The following is an 18,537-nucleotide window of genomic DNA, read 5'->3' as shown; positions in this document are numbered from 1 at the left end:
AGACTCATACCACACTGTCTTCATATCAACATCAGCGGCGAGAAAACCACTGTCCGTTTTCCAGAGCCTGGCAGGGTATTTGAGTCGCCTGTACCATGAACTATCTCTCCAGTCCCAGCCACGCGGGACCATAATTTAGGTACTACTACGTGGGGTATGTTTGCCTTTAGGCACTCGTCCTTCTCCTCTTTTAGGTTTTCCTCCTTCTTTGCTCCTTCAGCCACTGCTCCTGTATTTTCACGATTGCGAAAGAAACCGTAAGCCAGTTCTCCTTGGACTTCAGCATCTCCGCAACCAAGTTCTCCGAGCCTACACTCCTGCCCACCGCTTGGTTTAGGTCCCTCCTCTCCGTTGCGAACCTTGGGGAGTGGAACATAACATGCTCTGGATCCTCCAGTATGCCACCGTATCTAGGGTAATTCGGAGAGTCATCCAGCCCAAAGCGGTGAAGATACTGCTTGCAGCAAACACCGTGTTCCGTCAGGAACTGTGTGATAGTTGGTCTACCTATTTTTCCGCTCAAGTCACACCCTAATGTCGGGAGTAAACTTGTGCATCCACCGACCCTTCGTAGACTCATCCCATCTGCATTGTCAGAGATCATGCAACTCTGGCCGTGCCGCATTCCTACGCTCTGTGTGATCCTACATATGTCTTGAATGGTACAGCACACAAAATGTCGACAGGGATCATGCCCACCACCAACAATATTTTAGTTTAGTTTACTGGGGGGAGCCGCAGCTTCGAGCACTCAGGCCATTGTTAGGCCCATTGTACTATCCCCGTAAATCGCTTTAGCGAAGCTGAGAACATTCTCCAGAGACAGAGAGTTTGCAGATTCTTCATTGAAGAAAACCTTGCCAAGGTGTCTTCGTCTGAGATCTTAGTTTGCCAGGCAGCTGCATAAAAAGTGCAGAGCCGTCTCCTCCTCCTCCTCACATTGGCTGCACATTGCCGAAACCATTACCCCAATCTTTTCCATATGGTAATTTAAGGAGCAGTGTCCCGTTGAAAGCCCTACTAGGGTTTTCATGTCCCACTTCTTAAAGCACAAAAAAATGCCGCTCTAGTGGCCCTAAGCTCTTTCACAAGGATTCTCGCTTGCCGGCAAGAGTCCAAATTTCTCCACTCGGCTGCGTGAATCCTTACAATTTCACCCTTCAGAGTAGACTGGACAGTAGATGGTCAAATTCCAAGAGCTGGTTCTGGCTCCACCATTGTGAATCCACACCCTCGGCGAGCCAGTCTGTCAGCCCCCTCATTACCAGCGATGTTAGAATGCCCCGTCACCCATATCAGGAATGTTTCGTTCAGTCGTCCAAGTTTCAGTAGCACCTGATGACAACTCCACACCAACTGGCTTGATATGTCGTTGCTTTTTAGTGCTGATAATGCCGCCCGACTTTCGGAACAGATTCGAATGGTGCGACCCCTCCACTTTTGTCGCAGACATTGTTCTGCTGCCAATCAAATGGCACATATCTCCGCCTGGAATATGGTCGTCAATTTTCCGAGGGGTCGGACCAGTTCTATAATCGGATTCTCCGAGAACACCCCTGCGCCCGATCCACCCTCCATGACTGACCCATCGGTGAAGATTGTTAAGTCTGTAATCTGAAAAGACTCATTTGTCGACCATTCTTCTCTTTCAGTGATTACGAAAGTGTAGTTCTTTTCAAAGACGAATCTGGAAACCATATGATCGGTTGGCATCAGGGCTAAAGGATGTTTTTCAAGGAAGACGCATGACCGTGTGATTGACGCCTTCCCACGACCCAATGGTATCGAGCCTATCTGCGTCATTGGCTGCTTTCCGTTTCACCTCCAAGTGAATGGGGGGTAAATTTAGAATAGCTTCAAGTGCCGCAGTCGGCGTAGTACTCATTGCTCCAGGAATACTTAGGCAACCAAGTTTCTGAATCTGCGTTAGCAGCTCTCTGCTGTTAGCAAAGTTCAGTCTTGGCCACCAGACGATGCATGCATATATCAAAATGGGTTTTATTATGGATGTATACATCCAGTATATCCGTTTTGGTGAAAGTCCCCCCCCCCCCCCACCACCAATACTGCCTCATCTGATGTGGTTCTAAAAGCACTGCAAACTCTCAAGGTCGTCAACCGGTAGACCAAATTCACTTGCTTCCGTCTCTGAGAATTTTCAAACGCCTCTGCCCACACAGGTGACGAGTAAAGCAGGATGGAACACACCACTCCGGCTAGAAGCAACCTCCGCAGTGTTTCGGCCCACCAATATTCGACAACATTTTTGCAGGTATTTGATAGCCGGCTTTGATACGACCGTATATCCACCGACTTCCACTTTCACAGTGTTCTTTTTCCTGCGGTTCGTTATTAAGACTGCTTCCGATTTTGCGTTCACAAATTCATCCTAGCTGTTTTTAGCCAGGACTTTACCGCTTTCTTTGTTTCTGTCCCGTGGACACACATCAAACACATCTTCTGGATGTTTTGCTGTAACAACAAGCTGTGGTTGTCATCAGCAAAGCCGGCAATCGTAGTCCCCGCTGAGACGGGAAGAGCAACCCCCCATTATACATGATATTCCACAACAGGGGACCAACTATCGATCCTTGTGGTATGCCGGCTATGACAATATACTCTTTGAGGCCCTTATCCGTCCTGTACGAGAGAGTCCTCTCTGAGAGTTAATTTTTCACCAGATTTGCTAAATAACCAAAGACATCTATGTCATGCCAACGCTTCTTCAATAGTGTTCTAGTTGGACGAGTTGAATGCGTTTTTCGCATCCAGCGCCAGAAGTCTGTGCGCCTTTTACCGGATTTACTACCTTGCTAATTGCGTCCACCGTAAAGTGTGCACGCCGGAAACCAAAATGACACTCCGGCAAAATATTTCTGTTTTCAACGATAGGTGGGAGTCTAATATAGATGGCTCTCTTCATCATCTTCCCCATTGTATCCAGCAGGCAGATAGGACGATACGATGCTGGGTTTCCAGGTGTCTTGTTAGGTTTCGGAAGCAACACCAATTTTTATCATTCCACTAGACAGGGAATATTCCTTCTTTTAGGCACGCCTCGAAGGTATTGGCGAAAAGGTCGGTTGGGGATGCCATCCAAACCTGGGGCCTTGTTCTCACCAATTCTACCACATATTTCCCGCAACTCCTCCACAGTTACTGGTGATAATATCATTTAGCTGGACAACGGTTTGCCTTCCTCTATTTTCATATGTGAGGGAGCCAGAGTGATTACAATATGTTTCAGGAGACGCGGACAAATCACCTGATTTGATTTGATTACCACCCTGTAGGCCTCGCCCCAAGGGTTTATATCGGCATGGACACACAGCTGTTTGAAGTAGCTCTTTTTACTCCTCCGAATGGCTTCTTTTAGGCGGCCACAGAGTTACCTGTGTGTCCCATCTCGAACATCGTCACCGGGTTTTTTTCTGAACTTTTGGTGAAGATTCCTTCCCCGGAACATGTGGCCCGCAAACACGATTTCGTTGTTCCACCAGTAGTTGGATTAGCTACTGGCGAGACTTTCTCATTTGACTCAACAATTTGTACCTAGTTACACTCTTGCATTTCTTGAGCTCCATAAAATCTCCTTTCTGCTACCGCCTAATGGGGCTGACACTATCTCCTAAGTTGGTGAATACTGGGTCTGCCTTCACTCTTCTGAAAATATCAGCATATGACCCTTCACCTCATTTGGAAATGGTCATCACTTTCAGTCTCATCTTACTTCGGGATTCCACTTTTCCCTAGGCTTCCGCATCCACCTTTAGAGATCCGCTCCCTTTTCCCGGTGTTTCGATTGCAACCGTTTCACCGAGAGCTTCAGCAGTAGCGCTCATATGCTCCGCCTTTTTGGGAGCGCTGGCCTGTCGAATCGTTCAACTTTTCACGCAACCTCTTTCCCGATTTCTACTCTTTCGTATCTAGAACAGGCGTTACTTGAGCCGCCTGGTTCACTTTTTTGTTCGACGGCTTTCCCCCTCGTCCGTCCTGGGCCTTGCCGTACGCCAAACGAATACCTCTTATCATGGCCCTTATATTTTGGTGAACATTCATGCGCTCCTTTAAGAATTCACCCAGCTCCATCATCTTTTTACCTAGGGCAGTAAAGGCAGCTCCGGCTTAATTGTTGCCTCCAACATCGTTCAGCGCCCAGGGTTCTTCCTCATCGAAGGCTCCCACTACACACTTCCTACTGGGGAAGCAATTGGCTTGTGCCCGTGTCGAGGGAGGCGAAGATCTACGAAGAATCAAGTTCTTCTGAATGGGTCCGTCAATGGAGCCAGTTCCAGTCCCTCCCGTACGCTTACAACATTAGATGCAGCAGTAGCCAAGATTCAAACAATTAAGGCACTGCGGTCGTAGCATATCGTCGGGTAAAAGCGCACTTACCCACTCCCAAAAACCGGTACCGGTAATGGGTTTCAGAAGCCCTGCACCGTAACTTTATTCCCCTTTTGTTCTTCCATAATTGGTTTTATTTCTGGGTATTCTTCCCATAGCCAATCTTTATCCACGGGCAGGCTTTTTGTTCCCACCTATCCAGGCTGCGCGTAATCCCCCCCCCCCCCCCCCCCCCCCGCTAGAAAGTTGCGAAACTTGTGCTGATAAACAAGGACAAATGGGGCCCCTAGGCGCGTCAGCGTATCACCCGCTCAGTATGTTCGACACAGCGGTGAAGCTGCTTGAGAAGCACATCAAGCCACGACTGACTGACGCAGTACGTGCTGCGGGAGTTTACTCGCCTACACAATAAGGTTTTAGAGCGGGGCGACCCACAATTGATGCAATTGAAAAGTGGTGCAAGCGGTAAAACTATCTGAGGCACACAGTCGCCACTGTCGGCAAATGATGCTCCTTGTGACCCTAAACGTAAAAAAGGCCTTCAATTCTGCGAGGTGGTACCATATATTTGAGGCACTGGAAAATCGTTTCCATGCTAGAGGCTACCTATTTCGGATATTGAGGAACTATTTGAAGGAATAAAGGTAACCTCAGAGGCGGATCTTTGGCACACCTTATATGATAGTCTTCTGCGACTCGATATGTCTGATGAATCGCATCTGGCCGGATGATGTTGCGTCACGCACGGTTGAGTAAGTTCAATGCTTACTGGGAATGGTGATCTGGCGAGTAAGCAGATGGATGGCTGAACATGGATTCTTCTTAACTTTGGAGAAAACCGAAGTCGTTGTGCTGAGCAATGAAGAGGTTCCCACAGTCCTTACTTTTCAGATTCATGGTCTTGTCAAAGCCGGCAGTGGAGTACCTCGGTCTCATGAGAGACACGAAGATGAGTTTTTCAAGCAGATTCGCAACATTGCAGACAAGGCTGCGACTAGAATGATTCCAATTTGCCGGCGAATGTCGGAAATCCTCTATCCAGCAGGAGCCGCTTGCTGGTGAACGCGGTTTAATCCATCCTCCTTTACGGTTCCGAAGTTCGAGCTGACTCCCTCAGTAAGGAAATGTAACGCAAGCGCCTGGCACAAGTGCAAAGACGAAGAACCCTGCGAGTTGTGTCGATGATAGCGGAAGTTATTCCGATCGCTCTCCATGCTGCCGAAGGGAGGCTTATATACATCAAAAAAGACGAGGGAAATAAGGAAGCTGTCGCTTGGGAAGAGAGAGCCCATACCCTCTGCACATGACAGCAATGTTGGGAAAGAGAAATGGTTCAATCGAAAGCACGATGAGGGTGGCTTTTTTCTAACCCAGCTGCTCAGCGGACATGGGTATTTTCAATTGTACCTGCACACAACCAGGAAATCACGGTCGGCCGACTGCATTTATTGCAAGGATGTGATGGGTGATGCATGCCACACCTTTTTCTTCTGCAAAAGGTGGGAGCGCCATCGCCATCACCTCACTGCATCAGTTCAGGTCATGCAACTCTTTTCCCGCAGCAGGAGCAGGACGAAAGAGAACCCCAACTGGCAGCTCAGCAGGACGTCTTCTCGATCCCTGATGTTACCGAAGAGGAACTTTGGGAAATCTGCAGACATATTGGGGACAGCAAGGCTCCGGAATTGGACGGAATTCCGAACAGGGCTCTGAAGGTGGCGGTCAAGGCCAGACCAAGGTGGTTCGCAAGCACATTCGAATCGTGCATGGCGGAAGGAGTGTTTCCCGCCCAGTGGAAGAGGCAGAAGCTGGTCTTGCTACCGAAGCCCCGAAAACCACCCGGCGTGCCCTCCTCATATCGCCCTATTTGTCTCTTAGACACCATGGGGAAGATGTTGGAGAGGGTGATATACAACAGGCTGCTCCCGTTCATCGAGCTTGCGGGTGGTCTTTCAGAGCGGCAGTATGGGTTTCGGCGTGCCCGTTCTACGGTCGATGCAGTAGCAAAGGTCGTGGAATTGGCTCGAAATGCAATGGCCATGGGCAAATGCTGTGCTCTGGTGACGCTGGACGTCAAAAATGCTTTTAACTCAGCCAACTGGGGCTGGATTAAGGGCGCTTTGGCCAAACTGGGTGTTCCTAGCTGCTTGGACTTCTCTGGTACCAGACGGACGACGGGCCGAAGGAGTACATTGTGACAGCAGGTGTGCCTCAAGGTTCTGTATTGGGACCGCTGCTGTGGAACATAATGTACGACGGAGTGCTTGGCCTTCGCGTGCCGGAGGAGACAACGCTGATTAGCTTTGCGGACGACCTGGCGGTAGTTTCAATTGCAAAGCATCCCGAGGACGTGGAGCTTTTTGCAAATAAAGCCATTCATACCATCAAGTTATGGTTACGAATGGCCAAGCTGGACCTGGCGGACGAAAAGACGGAGGCGGTCCTCATTACCAACCGTAGGAAGAACAACACGGTTACCATCCAGGTTGGTAATCGTGAGGTCGTCTCAAAATCGGTTGTCAAATACCTGGGGGTGATGATCGATGCCAAGCTGAGTTGACACTTGGATTATGCGCGAGAGAAGGCAGCAAATGCCAGCTCATCCCTTGCAAGGATGATGCCTAACGTGGGAGGACCGAAGTATAGTCGCAGGCTACTCATCGCGGGAGTGGTGAGGTCGATCCTGCTATACGCGGCCCCTGTCTGGGCGGGAGCGTTGAACCACGCTGTCAACCGGAGGAAGATATGTTCGGCATACCGGCCAATTGCGCTAAGGGTGTGCAGCGCATTTAGGACGGCGTCGACGGAGGCAGTGTGTGTTATCGCAGGAATGATCCCTATAGATCTTCTAGCGAGCGAGGCACACTGGCTCTACGAAAAACGGAAGGCAAATCCAGCCGAGGTGAATGCGGATTTCCGAAAAGCTATCAGGAGAGAGTTGTGTGGCAAGTGGCAACAACGATGGGATAACTCCGACAAGGGCAGGTGGACCCATACATTGATCCCGTGCATCGAGAAATGGGTCAACCGAAAGCACGGAGAATTGAATTACCACCTGACACAGTTCCTTACGGGACACGGTGGCTATAGGAAGTACTTGCATCGCTTCGAGTTGGACGAGTCTCCCAACTGTCCTGAATGCGGTGCTACACTCGAGGACCCGGAGCACGTTATGTTCCATTGTTCCAGATTTCTGCAGCAGAAAAGGAGGTTGAACAGCATCTTAGGGGCGGACATCGAGCCCTCCAACCTGGTGGAAGATATGTGGAAGTATGTTGTTGAGGGGGGGAAGGGTGGTGTGTTAGCCGCCGGCAGTCTGTTTGAGACAGAAACCCGGCGCTTTGTGCACAAATGCATTTCACCTCCCTACCCCAAAAAAAAATCATCTTCATCGCTCACATTTATTCACCACTAGACTGATTGGTCGCCATCCACGACCATCAACTGGACTTGTGAATCTACCTGGTTCGGAACACAAGGGTATTTGCCAACAAGTCAACTTCACCCTGTACATCCAAGGCCGCAGACTTACCTCTCAGCAAAGGAAGTATTCCCGGAACAGAATCAACTTTTTTCGTTCTCAATAATCCTTTCCCTTGCAAGAAAGCGATTTCAGCAGAGAGAATATTCTAATCTACTTTCAAATGAATACAGAAGGTGTACCCTTTTCCAAGGTAGATTGCGAATATACAAAAAGTTACATTTAAAGGTTATAAAACACGAAGATATAATGAACGCTTTTAAGATGGAAGATAAACAGAACGACCTTCCACTGGGAGCTCACCTGGAGTCCTATCCCATCTAAATATCCTGGTAACCTCTCAAAATATTACTTATTTGTCTTAAATAATAAAAAATGGATTATCATTCACTTTCAGAACAGATAAATTCACGGTACTATGATTTCCTCTGAATTGCTTTCGTTTTGATGAAAAGATACACCTGAAGACTTGGAGTTGAAAGGGAAATCAATGAACTAGAAAATTCCCTGAAAATATTAGTCCTAAATAAACAAGGCCCGAACGGAGAACCGGAGAAAAGAAAAGCAACAGCAGCAGACAAGGTACATAGAATCGTCCATTATGCGTCGCTTTCCCAGGGAAAATGAAATTGAATAAAATTAGTTAGTCGAGCTTTCCGCTTTCATCTTATTTATCTGCCGCCGATCGGTGCGAAGTGGGCGGCCCGTGGATTCGAGGACTCGTCTAATTGAAGCTACCGGGAAAGTGTTTCTGGCAGCTTTTATTGCAAAGGATATTTGCATTACTTACATATTTTCCTTATTGATGTCTATTCATTCAAAATTTAGAAATGGACCAATGTTGTCTGTTTTCCCCGAGTGCTTTGATAATTTTCCAAGAAGAAGCTGTGAATATTTCATTGAGTTTCGCACGAACACTTGGAAAATGGAAATGACGAATTATCGTTTGGACTAATGAATTCAATCTTTCCAGGATCAAACAGAAGATTTCATCTAATGAGAACAAAAATAGAAGTTTCTTTGGATATTCAATTTGGGTTTATTTAAATTTTGGGAAGAAAGTGGTAAACAACGCAGATACATATTTATCCTCAAACAGCTTAAAATTATCCCTAAAGTTACAGTGAAAAAGCAATCATCGTTGATTAGCGAATTTCGATTTAACTATAAAAAAGGCAGTGCCTAGTATTTCAATGGTGAGGATGGGAATAAAGCGAAACCAGAACAGTACCTGGGTCTAAAAAGGACTCACCGGCGACGAAGCTTCGCCAGAGTACCATCTCTCTTTGAGGGTGAGCTGTCCCTCCTCTAGGGTAATGTGTGGCTTTCCACGGAGCAAGCTTCTCGTCTACCAAGGCCGTTAGTGAGTGGTGATAGCCACACCCTGTACGAGGTGACCCTACTATTAACAAAACGCTACGGATCTAGACTGGGGAGTCGAAAAATACCTCCCTCAATCCAAGGTGTCTTGTGAACCATGCCAATTGGATAGTTGGCACTGATACTCAATTGCCTCAGTAAGCAAGTTTGACCTTACCGTGCAAGCTGCTTTATGGCACGACGGACCTCCTAACCCCCATACTCGTGGGAATCAAATGAGTACCAGTAATAAAAATAAAAAAACTCCAACCAATAAAGCGGGACCCCGTACCGCACACAAACTGGTTAATCAGGCGGAGGCACATCTACGAAATACTGAGAGCCCGGTGATTACACCCAAGAAGGAAAAAATTGGGACGTCAAGCAGTGGATCCAAGGTCAACATTGGTATAGTGCGAGGACAACAACCAACAAACATCACTGCTCAAAAAGCAGGGGCAAGCAAAACACATCTGAGATAAATATATCAAACGTCAGGAAGGAGACAGGTCTCAGTGGCGCAGGTGATAAATAGTACCTGCATTATCTAAAGGAAGCTCTAAAGCGAGAAGAGGTCCTTAAGATGGCTCAGGATAAACCTAGGCCATCTATATCAGGGCCAAGAAAGCAGGGAGCAGCAGTGATTAGCCCGCATGAAAGGAATGCTCCCAAAAAATAAAAACCTGAACCCCTGAAAACCCGAGCAGGTCAGGGGTGAAGGCAGGAATCAGGAAACCCACCATTAGTTATACTAGACTGGTCATAATGCCAAAATTATTTCCCAAGCAAATACTCACTCGTGAGGAGCAGGAAACCATCGAAGAGCTTGTCGTCAGGTAGAAGTGCGAAACTGCGAAACTTGTGTCCGCCGGGATATGCTTTCAACCAAGTCATATACAGGTGAACTGCGCGACGGAAGACACTGCAGAATGACTTAGAACCATAGTTCCTAAATTTCCTGGCTGAGAAGAAGCAGAACTGTCAACACGTGCTGGGGATAATATACCAAGAGCACACATGGTGACAGTGCTTCTGCCAAAAGCCACAACAATAGAGACAGAAGATTTCATGGACCTCCTAATCTCTTAGAATGAGGATCTCCATACGCGATTATGGAGAGTCTTCAGAAGCAAGGCGGAGGGAAAGGGTAGACTCCTCGCGACCGGGGTACATGACCGATTCATAGAGGCAATCAAACGTCGGAGTTGCCATATCAACTGTCAATTTGACAACATACCTGTGCGCATGCACAGAGAAAAGCCAAGGAAAGACACCTCGGAGGGAGATATCGGATGAAAAGCATACCGAGGTCCCTGAAAAACTATCGAAGTTTATAGAGGCGGGAAGAGAAGAGTAGAAGCTGGACGACCTAGACCTAGAATTGCCAGGCCTTAAGCTGGACAACGACGCGCGGGAAAGCGCCATGTGCGAGGAGGAGGGTGATACTCCGATAGTGGAGAAAAGCTCCAAGCAATAAAAGAGCTAATGGCCAGCACTAAGATAGCCTAGATAAATCCCCACTATGCGAAAGCTGTAAGCGGGCAAGTTTCATGGAGAACATTGGAATAGTGCTGGCTCAAGAGACCTAAGATGTACTGGGGACGGATTCGTGGTCTGCAAGGAGGAAGCATGCAAGTAATTTGGGACTCCTCTTGTGAAAAACTAAGAGCTTGTATAATTCTTAAACGTAATTTAAAATATATATGTCTTTCGGAGTTCCTGACTGGGGACCTTGTGGCTATTCAAGTCTCACTGGAAGCTGGGAGGAGCACTCGAGAGGTAGTCGTGACATCGGGATACTTCCCAGGAAACGACATCCGGGTTGCACCGGAGCTCGTCGCTAAACTGGTGAATTACTGTGAGAAGAGGGCGTTGTCACTTTTCCTCGGATGCGATGCTAACGCCCTTCTGCATAAAGGTCTACATAAAATGTTCGACAAGACCCATCTCACCTGCGCCAAATAAAAAGATGTGATCGGCGCCGTTCACCACTCCATTGCAGAACACACATCGAGCGTTCCCAATCTTAGGTAGATAAGACTGAAAACCCCCATGTTCATTTAGAAGGAAAGGAAATAGTCGATCTCCCTTTTCTTTCCACAGATCTACATTGCTGATGTGCCACGAAGTGAATCTGCCTCTTGACTCATTTTGTCTAGAGGGTTGCTACTCGATTAGTGTGCGTTACTGTTCTTCAAAGGCAACCGCCTCTATTAAGTCTTCGCCCTTGTGGCGTGTGGAGCACTTTACGTTCCTTAATATGGCGGCAATGGAGATCACTACCGCGATACCCTTCACGACCGTTTTTGCGGCAATGCGAAAAGCAGACCCCACTCGTAAAGCTCCCCGTCTCTGCACTTAGGCAAGACAGTTACGATATACCTTTTTGTCAAAGACATCAGCCTATATTTCCTCGACGTTAAGCAAAACAGACTGCGTTGCTCCCATAAGGAGACGTCTCCTGATAGATATTTAGGGCCCCCATCAATCGCCATTAACTGGCTCAAGGTGGAAACTCCAACCGCAGCCTTGTTCGCTGCTACTTTGATTTGCTCAAACAAGCCCATCATCGAGTTGAACGTTGACCCAAGGAATTTAACCCCCAGTTTTAACTCTGTAGTCAACTCGCCGATCGATATAGAATGCGTGGTCGGGATTCTTCTTCTGGTCAAGATAGTTACTTCAGTTTCAGCCTGTTCAACAACGCGTCTGACTTATCGGGTACCGCTGCCGTGTGGATTCGGAACAACATTCGACTTTGGGTAGAGCTAATGGCTTCGTTTCAATTCCATGTTTAGGAATATTATTTTTTAGCGTTTACCTAGCGCTAATTGAGACGATGCCAAACTTTTGACACAAGCTCGATGCTCTGGAGAACGCGGCAGAAATCGTTGACCCACAGAAGGAGTATCATTAGCTGCACCGTTTGACACAAGCTTTACATACCCGCGAGGAGACATGCGCCACATACATAGCAGATACTAGTCAACGAGATAAATTGGGTTCCGTGGAGGCTCGGTTATAAACTTGTTATTCGGAAAATCGGGGCTTTGCGGAAACTCTGCATACTTAATACCGACCAGATGGCATTATTCCTCAGAAATTCCATATGGGTTGATGGCAACAGCGCAGAAGTCGTAGAGGACTGCCCGCTTTTCACCCTGAAAGAGCGCAACGAAGCAGCTCTCATTACGATAAGTAAGAAGGCGCTGGGCTCTGATAGTATCCCCGCGGAAATATTTCAACTAGCGTTCCACCAACGGCCAGAATTGCTGCTCGGAGCGTTGAACGCATTTTTCCTTGTCACTGGAAAGGGACGAGGCCCACGATGATCAGCATAAGGAAAGGAGACCGTGAGCTTCCGTCAGTATACCGCTGTGTTTGCTTGACACGGTCAGGAAAGTGCTCGAAAAGCTCGTCATGGGTAAACTTGCTGAAGTGAGTTCAAAGCAGGGAGATCCACGATGGATGCTGTTATACAGGTTGTGCATGCAGTTCATCGCGCTGAGGCACACAGCCGATGGTCTCGACGGCGAATGCTCCTCTTAAGATGGACAAATAAGTCAGGCACATTAGAAAAGTCATTCCACTTGTCGAACCATCCCTTGCGGATATTGACTGATTATCTGGGAATTTTCTCCAGGGTCTATGAGATACAAAAGGTAACACGTCGTACGCCCGCACCTCTGGAACGCCTCCTACGATAGTCTGCTATGCATCGACATACTAGAAGAGTCCCCCCTGGTCGGTTATCATCGTCATCATGAACGGCGCAACAACCGGTATCCGGTCTAGGCCTGCCTTAGTAAGGAAATTTAGACACCCTGGTTTTGCACCGAGGTCCACCAATTCAATATCCCTTAAAGCTGCCTGGCGTGCTGATTTACGTTTCATCTCAAGCAGGGTCTGCCTCCTCTCTTTTTTTACCATAGATATTGCCTTTATAGACTTTCGGGGCCGACCCACCTACCGCAACCTGTTGAGCCCGATTTTATCCACATCATCCATCCTCATGTAGAGGGCCAAAAATTCTTCGGAAGATTCTTCTCTCGAACACAGCCAAGAGTTCACAATTTTAGCTTCGTAGCACCGGTTTTCCATGTAGGATTTTCAGCCCTACCCAACCTTCAACGTGGAGGACCAATCGGTACAATTTGTTGGGATTACCCTTCATTCTTACCGTACATACTACCCAACTAATTTTGATTTTTCTGCAGTCAAGGAATATCCTCGCAGATTGCTCAGCGACTTCCACTACAACAAGTTTCTAGCCTTAAGCATTCACAAAAATGATACCTATGCGGCATTGGTTACCTCTGGACATTCACGTTTTATGACCTCCTCTATGGTTCTGGTTGTTGGCCGACTATAAAAGACAATGAGCGGCGTCTTGAGGTAATGAAGACGAAGATGTTGCGTTGGACTAGTGGCGTGACACGTTTTGGTCACATCCGAAATGAGGATATTCGCGATCGATAAGAAGTTGCACCGATCGTGGAAAAATTGCGAGAGAGGGGTCTTCAATGGTATAGTCACGTCATTTGCACTAAGGAGAATTCACTTGTCATGAATGGTCTGAACATCTAACTCAAAGGTAAGCGACCAAAAGGCCGGCCGAAACAATGGTGGCTTGATACGCTGATGGGGATTTGAAAGCCTGGCGAATGTATGCAGATCAAGCTTTTAATAGAACCAAATGGCGAAACCGATCACTACGAGTCGAGTCCGCTTGTGAACGGGGCAAAGTCTCACGAAAAAGAAGGAGAGTTAAAATAAAAGTTACTTTGTAGTAAACGTCAATGGTAGTTCGGTCTTTTGACTATACCGAATATGGAAGTAAAGTTAAAGCAGGACACTCGTAAACCCCACCCAATTCAGGTTCTTCACCCCATCCACTGTCCCTCGTCTCTCCTGCCACCGCCTCCTCTGTACCTGCGGCACCCTGTAAATAGGCGCGGTAGTAGCGGCAATGCAGGCAACGCTCAAAGAAGTCTTAAATCTACCGAACAGTCGGCTTAACTAACAGAGCCAACGATCTAGTCCATCTTCGTTAATAATTTACCATTAATCCTTGGCTTTGGGCAGACGGTTTTCTAGTGGCATAACGTGTTGTTTTCTTTAGTCCCTCTTTGTCTTCTTTTTTTGGGCCTGGGCACTACTTGGAGAAAGTTTCCTTCAGACGCGCCTTTCTCTTTCCACTTTTTCGCCAGTTCGCTTTGCAATGGGCTATCTGTGATCCGATTAGCGCTGACAATGTTCTCAGCGCGAAGTGCGGCTGTTTCTGCTTTTTACGCAACTTCCGCTGTTGTCCATGTTCGCCTGTAGAAGGATCACGTGTCTCATCTTGATAAAATTTGGTATGAATTTGAAATCCAGAGCGAGGAGAGAGGATATCACTCCTTCATGCTGCCTTTGCTATAGGAAGTGGAAGACTTCAACCTCCTCAATTACGCTGATGACATCTGTTTGTCCCACCACCTCTACCTGCTTTAATGACCATATTGATAAGGGCAATGGACATTTGGTTTATCTGGGAGCGTTTAGTCTGCCTGCGCTATTCTACCTAAAATCTGAAAATTCAGGTGTCTCAACAGAAACATCAAGTTGAGAGTGTTCTGCACCCATCCTCTCTCTGTGCTGATATATGGGGGACGCCGGCAACGAGCGCTACTGCTACTTGAAGGCTCTTTAACACCTATCTCCGCCGTGTCATCGTGGCACTCTGGACCGAGACAGTCTCTAACTAAAAATTTTGCTGGTGTATGGGCCAGATACCCGCGGATGTGTTGTTCAAAGAGCGGAAGCGACAGTGAATAGGTCACGTTTTGAGACACGGCGACAATTCCATTGCGAATTAAGAAGAATAGCAGATGAACCCCAAAGACATAGCATTCTAAGACGCTTATAATAAAAAGACCCAGAGTGGATTATCGAGCAGTGCCTAAAATGGCCTTCACCGTTGGGACTAGCCGCGTTAGCGTTGGGACTAGCAACGAACAACGGGTCAAACTACACAAGCTTTATCAGCAGTTTAAATAAAAGTGAGATGGACATCTTAAGAAAATTCTCATTTTTCACAAGACTCTTCCATATCGTATGTGACTGTCAGAATCTTACTCCCAGGATTTGAAAAATTCAAAAACCATTTCCAGTGGAAATCAAATAGCTCGAGAGCAAGCAGCTATTGCCAAAATCACCATAGCCTCGAAATCTGAACCCAAGCGCAGATCAATTCATTACCTTGCCATCAACCATCAGAAGTTTGGTTCACCACCTGGCGTAAACAATCTTCAGTTCACCGATAAATAAAAGCTACTAGGACTTTAAGAAACAGCTTTAGAAACTATTAAGTTACTCAATGCTATCTGTGTAGAGTTCTACAAAACTAATGTAGAATAATACGGGCCAAGCAACTTTGCCAATCACACACCAAATCATAATCACCTTTTCACATCAAAGCCAGCCGAGAGAACAAATTCGCAACCGATAGTCAGTATCGGGACTCAATAGTCGCCTCGGCTGCTTATACTAAGAGACATTACGTAGGCCAACGCCATACACTCATCAACCAGTAGTCGACATCCATTACAAATCAATTACTTGAAGCCAAGAAATCTACACACCCATATTCACATGGATCTGAAATCATTTTCCAGCCCAAAGCTAGCCCGATACTCGCCAACGGCTTCGACAAGTGCCGCCGCGAATTATACTACGAAGAGTGACAATGGTAGGTGACGCTATATTATAACATCTCTTTTGTAATGCGTAAATGTTAGGTAATGCGGTAATGTTAGGTGATCCGGTAATGTTAGATGATATTGTAATGTTTGATGATATTGCAATGTTCGGACCGCGTTCGGTGATGGTAATGTAATATCACAATTTAAAGTGGTATCACCTTTGTAATATTACAAAAATACGATAAGGAAACTGTGTGAAATTATCACTTCAAAAAATAATTTGTAAGAAAGGCACGAATTTACTAAAATCAACAGGGTCACATCAGAAACTGATTAGAATCTAATATAACGTTGGCTCAGAAAAAAGATACAAATTTCTATGTCCCCTATTTGTCATAAAAAAAAAAATCCACAATAAGGTAGTGCTTTGAGATTCCTTAATACCTTTACCAACTTCAGGATCCAAAATAAATTCAAGACCTATACAATAACTTGCACATTTTCTATTCTAAAAATGGACGAAGAAACAATATAAATAAAAGGTAATCTCATCGAAAAAACATAATATCATATCACTTCACACTACATACCACACATGATCCGGTTCCGTTACTTTATAAAATCTCGTTGCCACCGTCAAAACAACAACAATAGTAAACAAACATTTCCAACTTCTGCAAGTAAACAAAATTTCACAAAAATCAAGTTACTCGCTTAACTCTTTCGTTTTCTCTTATGCCCACTTCACTCTCAACACTTACAATAACTCTTCACTGGCACCGTCTGGCTTCCGGCTAATTTCAGAAGACTTTTCACATTTATTTGGAGATTCTTTCACCCCCATTTTAAAAAATAACACAAACACTGTGCGCTTTCTGTTGAGGAATAAGGACAACAGCTAACCGGCGGATTTAATGTGAAATTTACGCGTAATTTTGATTCAAATTGATTAAGATTTTGGTTATAATCTCATCTTAGCGAAATTCCTCAAACCACGGCACGTAAGCAACTGAGGTGAGCAGTGACGTGTCGCAGAGGTTTCTTTCGACTGAGGAGGTAAGGTAACAGCAATAGCGACTTCTTGTGCCCGGTTTTACCGGCTATCGTCCAAGAGCGACCCAACTAAAGAATGTATAGATTTCGAAATGCTCATTAGTTGGATTTCTGTATGGTTGCAGGTAACGTTGATGAATTCTGTTCTTAATTTCTTTCTCAATTTGTGCAATGTGTTAAGAGAAATGTTGACGAAAGCTTAAGCTATCTTTATATGATGGAACAACTGTACGAGAAAGTAACTGTAAACGAAGCTAACTAAAGTTAGCTAGAACTATTTTACGCAATGATACCTTTTCCATTTAGTAAGCAGCATATGTAGTTCCTTGGATACCTACAATTCTTGTATTTCCTGAATTTGGGCCGTTGTCTATCTTGAATGAGGTATCGCCCAAGAAAATTCTACGATTTTGCTTCTTTCTTAACTTTTGCGACCCCCGGATTAAGGAATTTTCGAATTGCTAACGATTTGTGGAGGTGGATTTTTTTCGATATCTCGCGTTAACGCCGTCGTAGCGTGGATATCCTTTCATTTCCTAAATCTAGATAGTCTCTCCTTTCAAATGGTGTATCGTCTGCAGAAACCCAACGATTTTGGATTTTCAGGCTATTTCCCCCCGGTTTGGGGCTGGTGCTGATGGTGTTTCAAATAAAGCAGACACCCCTCTTCTTACACGAGACCAGATATGCTTATAATTACCATGCAAAAATGCCCGATAAAGGGATGTTTGCTAAGAAATAGCAGGAGCAACGTTTGATTTTGGAAACAAATGACTCGGAGGTCTCCCCTCCCCCGAGCCAATATGTCACTACCAACGAGTTTCTAGAAGCGGCTGAAAGAGAGAGAGCTGTATCTGATATGTAGCTCGAACTCTGAAAGGGCCGTTCCACCGATGGCCCAATGAAGGTGGTCATGGAAACCGTGGCGCTGCCATAGAAGAAGAGAGATGACACTGGTGGTCAAAATGGTACTGTGCAGTAGATATGCTGGATGTCATTAATACCTTGAAATCAGTAAATGCATCTTCCACCAAAACGTTGTTCATCGAGATACTTAGCGGCAAACTACTTCACCGAGAAGGAGGCGAAATACAAGGACGAAGAAGATACAAATTACTACCGTACCTCAGGGGTTGGTGCTGGGTTCGCTCTTGTGGAACACCATGTCTGATGGATTCTTACGCTTGCCTCTACCAAGAAGAATAAAATTATTTGATCTCGTCGACGATGTCCATAAGCATGCCCGCCTTTTCCATGCCAACAATAAAACACAGAGCACACAATACTCTTTGCAGTCACAAGCTCCTACTCGCCTCTAGTTTCTGAACTGAAACTAAGCGTTTGTGCTCTCGTTGCTGCTCTCTCAAACTCATCATCATCATCATCAACGGCGCAACAACCGGTATCCGGTCTAGGCCTGGCTTAATAAGGAACTCCAGACATCCCGGTTTTGCGCCGAGGTCCACCAATTCGATATCCCTAAAAGCTGTCTGGCGTCCTGGCCTACGCCATCGCTCCATCTTGGGCAGGGTCTGCCTCGTCTTCTTTTTCTACCATAGATATTGCCCTTATAGACTTTCCGGGTGGGATCATCCTCATCCATACGGATCAAGT

At 46.2% G+C, this 18,537-nt stretch overlaps 1 protein-coding gene across 1 annotated transcript in view; it reads right to left on the bottom strand.

Moving 5' to 3' along the window:
- LOC119653064 (protein O-mannosyl-transferase 2) overlaps nt 1–16,924 on the bottom strand; it is a 108,573-nt gene extending 91,649 nt beyond the window's left edge. Inside the window, exons 1-2 of the mRNA XM_038057542.1 lie at nt 16,632–16,924; nt 16,461–16,544 (exon numbers count right to left, since the gene is read on the bottom strand). Of these exons, the coding sequence (XP_037913470.1) occupies nt 16,461–16,544; nt 16,632–16,714 (167 nt within the window). The 5' untranslated portion in view covers nt 16,715–16,924. The remainder of the gene's footprint in view (nt 1–16,460; nt 16,545–16,631) is intronic.
- Between the last annotated feature and the right edge of the window lie 1,613 nt (nt 16,925–18,537).

This window comes from Hermetia illucens, chromosome 3 (genome assembly GCF_905115235.1).
Source record: "Hermetia illucens chromosome 3, iHerIll2.2.curated.20191125, whole genome shotgun sequence".
Classification (NCBI taxonomy): domain Eukaryota; kingdom Metazoa; phylum Arthropoda; class Insecta; order Diptera; family Stratiomyidae; genus Hermetia; species Hermetia illucens.
This window is presented reverse-complemented; position numbering and strand designations above follow the sequence as displayed.